This window comes from Mus pahari, chromosome 11, assembly GCF_900095145.1.
Source record: "Mus pahari chromosome 11, PAHARI_EIJ_v1.1, whole genome shotgun sequence".
In the NCBI taxonomy this organism is placed as follows: Eukaryota; Metazoa; Chordata; class Mammalia; order Rodentia; family Muridae; genus Mus; species Mus pahari.
In genome coordinates, this window is record NC_034600.1 from 27,597,905 (window position 1) to 27,606,014 (window position 8,110).

Below are 8,110 nucleotides of genomic sequence, written 5' to 3' on the forward strand. Positions count from 1 at the left end.
ACCTGACTGTGAACTGGGGCTCTTCCACATTGGAGAAGCCAGCTTCTCATACCTGACTGTGAACTGGGACCTTCCTCCCTAGCTCCATTCCCAACTTATGCCCTAAAGCATTTTAGGAAAATCCAAGAAGAGTTTTCAGAAAAGAAAACACACACACACACACACACACAAAACAAAACAATGAAACCTGGTAGTGGTTCTTACATGTCTCAATAGAACATTGATGTTTTGAGGAAATAATTGAAGAACTTTTAAAATACACACATTTCTCCCTAAACAAAGTTCCATTAAGATTTCATGTGACTCCAAATAAGATTCTAAGCCCCCAACACTGGAAAATCTCTAAGCAGGTGGTTTTCAACCTATGGGCTGTGACCCCTTTGGAGGTTGACCGCCCCTTTCACAGGGGTTACCGAGAGTCACTGGAAAACGCAGATATTTAAATTACAATTCATAACAGTAGCAAGTTCAGTTACGAAGCATTAAGAAAAATAATTTAATGGTTAGGGTCACCACACCATGAGGAACTGTACTAACGGGCCGCAGTGTCAGAAACGCTGGGGCCAGGCTTTCCTCAACCAAGCAGTACCACCTCAGGCCCCATCCTTTATCTCAGACACTTGAGAAGGAAGGTTTGGATTAGTGTATTTTTTGTTTTTAATTTGTTTTGTAATATCTGTTTGTGCATAGTGAGATGTCCTCAGATGGGGCCAGGTTTAAGAACAAAATTCATTTGTTTTGTATAAACCTTACACACAGTGTTCCAATGACCTGTGTTTCACTGCAACCTGTCCCATAAAAATAAGGGCCGAAATTCCCACATGTGACACAGCATCTCAGCACTCAGGAAGGCTTGGGATTTGGAACATTTTAGACTTCAGAAATTTGGATCAGACATGCTCTCTACATGTAACTTAAAACCTCTGCTGAGATATTGGCCAATATCTGAAGTTCCTGCAACCCCCACTATAAGGTCTTAGGATTGTCAGGTAAACATTTAATTGTTCTTATGAAGAAGATTAGAAATCCCAAAGTGTTTAGCTTTCACTAAACAGGAGTAACATCAGTATTAAAAACCATAAATGCTGGCCATGTTGTTCTTCTGTGAGTATAGCAAGCAAAGACAGCATGCTGACCTTAAGTTTACCTCAGGAGTATAACTGCCAGAAGGTGCGCAGCTTTTGCGCTGTAAGGGTACTTCACTAAAAATGAACCTGAGGCAGTTTAACATGCACCACGTCACCCGCCACTAACTTTATTTTTATTTACATAAAAGAACAAATCTTACCTTTCTACGCTCATGCTTTTCCTTTCTCCATCCCTTGAAATGAGAGAAAAAAAAGGTTTATTTATATCTAAAAGAAAACTGAGTTGCTTTTGGTCAATAAGAGAATTTAAGATACTGTTTTAACTAACTAATTAGTTAATTTTATGTGTGTGGCTGTTTTGCTTGTATGTATGTCTGTGCAGCATGTGTGTTCAGTGCTCACAGACAACAGAAGAGGGAGTTGTCTGAAACCGGAGCCACCATCTGTGAGCCACCATGTGGGTGTGCTAGGAATTGAAACCAAGTCCTCTGAAAAAATGGCCTGCTGAGTTACCTCTCCAGCACATTCTTCTACCCCAACATTCTCTTTAAATATATCATTAAAAAAATCTATCTATCTATCTATCTATCTATCTATCTATCTATCTATCTATCTTGCAAAACCCACTGAGGGTTTCTTTTAAATCTAAAAATGAAACTGTCAGTATGACATAAATAGATGATACTAATCTGATTTCATGTTCATGGATCAAATCTATATCTATTGTAGAAAACAAAATTAAAAATAGGTGTATACCTTGCTTCTATTAAAGTCTGAATACCAAAATACACGGCGTATGAAAATAGGAGGCAGCAGTGCCAGAGGAGTTGGCCACAGCATATGTGTACCTCCTATGTAAGTCAGCATGCTTCATGCGGGGGCTGGCACACCAATTCCTCCTCCAGGTCACTCAGGTCTCATTCTGAATTTGGTATAGGATGACGACTGAGAATCTAAACCAACTACTTTGACTGGACTCTGGCTACTCTGATAGGGGCCACTGAACTAAAGAAACTGAAGTAACGTGTTTTATTCATTGTCCAAATACTGAATGGATGTACCATGCCTAAACTGGTCCAGCACATAGAGAGAAGAATGAATAAAATATACCAAGTGCTTGTTGTAAGACAGTTACATCCCAGTGGATATAAACAAGGATAGATTAAACACAGGGCCTGAGAAGGTAGCTCAGTCATATGGAGCTTGCCTCATATGACCAAAGCCTTGGGTTTGAGTTCCAACAGTACAAAAACTAAAAACAAAACAAAACCAATCAAGTGGAAGAATGACAGAGTTCTGTAAAAATAACCCCAGTTCTATGGGAAGCTGAGGCAAGGGGACCACAAGTTCAAGGCTAGCCTGGGCTACACAGTAAGTTCAAAATCACCTGGTTAATTTAAGTGTGACTCTATTTCAAAATAATAAGTAAAGAAAGAGGGCATGTAGCTCAATGGTAGAGCACATGCCTAACACGTGAAGTTCAATAAATCCCAAGAACCAAAACAACAAGTAAACAAACAAACAACAACAACAACAGCAACAGAAAGGGCAGTGTGTTCAAAAGAAAGAATACCCAGCCTAAAAACCAAAGCCGCACAGGGCAACAGAGAACACGGGCTGGGGCGGGGGGGGGCACAGGGCAACAGAGAACACGGGCTGGGGCGGGGGGGGCACAGGGCAACAGAGAACACGGGCTGGGGCGGTGGGGGGGGCAGTGGTGGGGGTAGAGCCACAGTACATTATAGATGAGCCGTACATTTTTCATCTGAAAGCCTTACTGGCCTCTGTATACCACAGAATAACATCTGCTACATTACATCAAACTGTATTAGCTTCTAAATATAATAGGGAAAAAAAGATGACCTTATTTGGATTAAATAAGAAACTAGATCATTTACAGTGTTGTGATTTTATCTTCCATGATGTACACTTGAGATCAAAATCTTTTAACTGTGGCCTCAACAGAACAAAGAGCACAGAGAGCTGAGAATGATACCGCCAGCTCTGCTGTCCCACCTCCTCTCTGACTGACAGGGTCTCAACATGTTTGTAGCCTAGGCTAGCCTCTAATTCATTATCAGACCTTGAAGTTTTTTGAATTAATTTTATCCAAATCCTCTTTGATTTTATTGCTGTCCTTTAATTTTAGCACTAGAATATAAAGGAAGCTAGGCATGCTGGTATATGTATCTTATTAATTCCATCATTTAGGCAGGAGTACTGTAACCAGATCTCTCTACACTCTCCCAGATAACCCAACATCATAAGGACTTTTGAAGGTTCACTAACAGGACAGATCATGATGAACGCACTGTCTAGATTTATTTTATAATTGCCATTCTTCTCCCCCCCACCGCCCCCCCGCAACCCCAGTTCTTTTTACTCATCCACAAGAAGCCCAAATGAGCAAGTGTGGAACTAAGGACTTTTATTTAGGTCCTTCTTCTAGGGTCTGGTGGAGACCGTCACCACGGTTTACACGGTCAGCTCCTTCTGGCCTCCAATTCTGGATGACCTTGTTAACCTTGTTAACTGACCTCCAATGTCCCCCTTCATGGCCTCGCTCTGTCTTTCTTCATCCATTTCTTTGGCCTTTTTCTATCTCTCACCCTGGTTTGTAGACTCCAGCCAGGCAGGACCTTGTCCAACCCACTGTCACTATTTCCGGCACTTACACCAGGGTCAGCAGAAGGCGAGCACTCAGCACTCACTCACACTCCTGAGAACTAAACGGACTGCAGTTCAGGGCCTTCAAAGAATCACTAAACTTTACTTAAGGAATAAACTGGAATATAAGCCACCTGTCTTTCGTCAACAACCTGAACACCAACCTGTCTCTTATAATCTAGCAACAGAATGAGACAGGCAGGGGACAGAAGTAACCATCATTGCTCTTGCCCATCTTCCTCACTGCTAAAGCCCATGCCTACAAGTGAGACATTATCTCCTTTTTCCCACAGGTAAGCTAATAGCCTTAGCTAAGACAGAGGCTAAATTAAAGCAGTCAAAGTGAATTTATAAATCATTTTGAAATCCCCTTTATCTCAAAGGTTCAAACTGACACTGATAAATGTTAATGAAAACAACAAAAGGCTGAGTAACTCTGTATGGATACCTTGCCAGGTCTGTTGAACCTAGACCCAGTGCGATGTGAAGAAAATAATGCCAAGATGTCTCAGAGAAAAGGAGAGACAGCAATGCTCTCTGTTGGTAGAGTTCTGTGCAAGTAACAATCCCGAGAGCCAGTAACATTTTCTCTGTCACTTTTCCTATTCCAGAAACCTAGAAAATAATCCACATTTAGCAAAACTGAGTGCAGTATAGCACAGATGAACAAATATTTATGATGTAGTGCTTGTAGGCGCGTATGTCTGAAGGGGAATGTTGTTGGTGCTGAGGCTTGACCTCAGAGCCTTGAACACGCTACGGAACAGTCTGCTGCTGAGTGGCATTCCCAGGGGAAAGACTATAATCTTCTGTCACTAACAAATGGTATGAATAATATTATTTTCACTTGTCATACAAGAAAACAGTTATTATTTTTGGTCACAGAGCCTAATTTGATAGATTTTTTTTTTAAAGGCATTTAAAAAAAGACTTCTGTGGTCAGACAAATTTTGGAAATAGTAGAGCAAACAAATGAAAATTTTTAGTATAATATTTATATGTGCTAATATCAACAATCCAAGGGGATATAGGATTTTGTTTTTGACAAAATTAAACCAAAGTACTTCACCATCTCTAAAATGATAAAACTTTGTATTTTTTAACAATTGAACTGTATACTACATGATAGAATAGAGCCTGTTCAAAATAACAGACAACATTAAAGTTGTATAAAGTACCACTCAGTGTTCAAGGAAAAGGCTATAGCAAAGATCGCAGTGTTAATGATTCCTGGATGCTATATACATACAGTAGTTTTTTTCTAAGGTATAAATAGGTGTTCCGTTTTCTAAAGTTCTAGGTTCAAATATTGGGTGAGTTAAAATATTCGTGATATTTTAAAATCTCACTTAAAAATCATTACTTATACAATAATAATTTAAAAATCCTTAATTACAAAAGTAAAGAAGACATAGAACACAAAAATTCAGTAGCTATAAATAATAAAATATGCCATTTCTGGAACCTAGTGGGAAAAATTCATCATTTTAGAGATGGTAAAGTACTTTGGTTCAATTTTGCCAAAACTGAAATTCTAACTCCCTTTGGAGTTCACACCACTCATCCGGCAGCGACTGGACTGGAGGGTGAGACAGTCAGTTATGGCTACAGGCACTCCTTCCGCAAGGGCTCCTCTCTGCCCTCTCTCCTAGGGAGGACGTACTTCAAGTCTGCTCCCCGCAGCAGAGCTTCCTAAACACTGCTCTCAGGGCTCCACAGGAAGCTTCAAGTGCACCTCCAACACCAAGCAAAGCTTTCACATGCTACCTATGGTTTCACAGCTATGACAGTTACTATCAGCCAGTGGTTCTCCACCTTCCAAACGCTATGACTTTAATACAGCTCCATATGCCGTGGTGAACCCCAAACATATGCTACTTTTATGACTCATAAATATCTGATATGCAGGATATCTGGTCTGTGACTCCCAAAGTTGTTGAGAACCGCTGGGACTCTAGCCCCTCTGCAGAATTCAGAGTCTATACACAAATGATAGCTTTCTACACGATTTTACCTTTCTAATAGGCAGGTCCTTGATGAAGTCCATCACTGCGCTCCTGCTGGGGAGGATTTGGTACTGTCCGTTTGGCTTATTCTTATCACTGCACACTTTTGCTAACATTGTATTGGGGGCAATGCCTTAAAAAGAAGAGCACTCCATTCACTCCAAAAAGCAGCTACACAGAGTTAATTACGTGACAAGGAAAAGAAAATTGAAGCAAATGCTCTGGAATGACACTTAAACTGACAATCTCCCCAGGGCTTTCTGAGGTTTTAGGGAAAGGGAATAGATTAGCTATGGCAGCAGGTGACATGAGAAACAGTTCAACCCCCACATCTTAGAATCCAGGAGTAACTTCTGAACCAAGTTATATGAAGTATCATTACTTATGACTGTACTAGGAATAAAGAATTATTTTAGTTGATTCTAATTTACTTCTCAGAAAAGGTCTAGAATATAGTTTATGGTAGATGCTTAATTTTTAAGTTTTTCAAGTACCCTGACTTACATTAAAAGCAACAACAATATAAAGCCTTTAATCTTTAGTGCTACAAAACAAACCACCACACATGACGCTTTATAATTCTAGGAGTCTTACCAAGTCAATTTATAGTAGGTGGATCTAAATACATTCATTACTAGCTTATTTTGGTTTTTATAGATATTTTCTTAAAGCTGATTGTGCTTTGCAATAAAAAAAACATTAACCCAATCACACATGTCTTTAAGATCATGCAGAGGCTTTGGGACAAATGGTGTGACCATTATCAGCCCCTATGCTAAGGTCCCGGGATACCCCTAGGGGCATCGGATGCATGTAAACTGGGGGACACTGTTGGCTTTCTTTCCTTTTTTTAAAAATCCTTTTTATTCTTTCTTTTACCAGTTGGTCTTAGGTTGCTATGCTTCGAGTTGATCTTTCTCTCGGTGGAAGCGAGGGGCGGTTCACCAACCTACATTTATGCTAGGCTGTCTCCTCCAAAGTAATCTAGGGCAAGTGCCAATCAAATATGCTGTGCAAATCCAACAGAAATACATTTTGCACTTAAGGATCACTATTCTAGACTTGTATAGCTTTTTTGCCTTGGGCCATAGGCTTTGTGCTTAATTACAGCTTACCTGGAGGTTTAGCTAGCCTCTGTAGGTAAACGTTACTAGCAGCCAAATCCAGTGCCATCATCTGCTTTACAATATGCAACAGCTACTGTTAATATCCCTTTAAATAAATACCTGCACTGGCTGTCAGCGTTGTTTTTTGTTCAATTCTGAAGCGAATTTCCTTTACCACTTCCTCAGCTGATGTTCCAAAAACAACTGGATTTTGGGTTATTTGAGGATTGTTTTGTTCTTCAGAGTTCAGTTGGAAAGGACTTCCTTGGGGTTGCAAATCAGGAGGACTATCTTCAAAAAGCAGCGGGGAGATGGGCCGCTCATACTCGGTCAGCTCGTTAGCTTCCTGTCTGGGTGTATCTAAATCACAAACAGGAACAGCAAGTAAACTGCATTTTAAGAAGCACACACGTCTTAAGCTAGGTTTCACTCCATTTTTAAATTTTCCCAATGCTCCTCCTGAATGTCCCAATCCACTGTATAATGTTGTTTGCTCTCTCTCCCCTCTTCTCCCTGCCCCCACCTTTCTGTGTGTGTGCACTTGTCTGTTTGTTGAAACAGTCTATTAGCCCACACTGGCCTTAGTCCACCATGGAGCCCACACTGGCCCACACTGGCCTTGAACTCCTGATGGTTGTTGCCCAAGCCTTGTACGAGTGAGATTACAGGCACCAGTGCCCACCTTCCCCTACCTTGCTGAGAACAAAGCAGTTCAGTTTTCTTCCTAGGAACCATGACACGAAATGCCATCATTTATTTTTTGTAGCTATTTAATAAAGACAATGCTGTCTGGCTTTCCTTAAAAAGAGCAGCATCCATTTCTTTAGTGCATGTTTTAAAGGAAATATTTTAGTTAAAACTCATTAACTTACAACATCTATCATGTTTTCTTTAAGAAAGGAAATATTTTTCACTTTATTTTCTTATAAGGACAAAAAGAACCTTCTTAAGTTAGAGTTAGGAATGAGGAGGAAAGGCATTAAACAGTAGGAATAATTACAACCAAAATTAAATTTTGTTTTGGAAGAGGAAAAAAACTCTTTATTCATATTAGAAACTTCAAAAATATTAAAATATTCTGAAATGTTTCTTTTCAAACGCTGACTCCACTTTTAACTTGTTTGTTAACAAAATATTACTTTCATTGAGCTTGCCTTTGCCATAAATGAAATTACTCCTGAAAGCAGAACTTCTTTTTTTTTAATTAGATATTTTCTTTGTTTACATTTCAAATGCTATCCCC

The 8,110-nt window shown here is 39.8% G+C and overlaps 1 protein-coding gene across 3 annotated transcripts in view; it reads right to left on the minus strand.

Moving 5' to 3' along the window:
* Polk (DNA polymerase kappa) overlaps positions 1 to 8,110 on the minus strand; it is a 59,467-nt gene that overhangs the window by 9,193 nt on the left and 42,164 nt on the right. For all 3 annotated transcript variants that reach the window (XM_021208726.1, XM_029543870.1, XM_029543869.1), the window contains exons 7-10: positions 6,988 to 7,227; positions 5,770 to 5,894; positions 4,204 to 4,370; positions 1,289 to 1,321 (exon numbers count right to left, since the gene is read on the minus strand). In XM_021208726.1, coding sequence (XP_021064385.1) covers positions 1,289 to 1,321; positions 4,204 to 4,370; positions 5,770 to 5,894; positions 6,988 to 7,227 — 565 coding nt within the window. The remainder of the gene's footprint in view (positions 1 to 1,288; positions 1,322 to 4,203; positions 4,371 to 5,769; positions 5,895 to 6,987; positions 7,228 to 8,110) is intronic.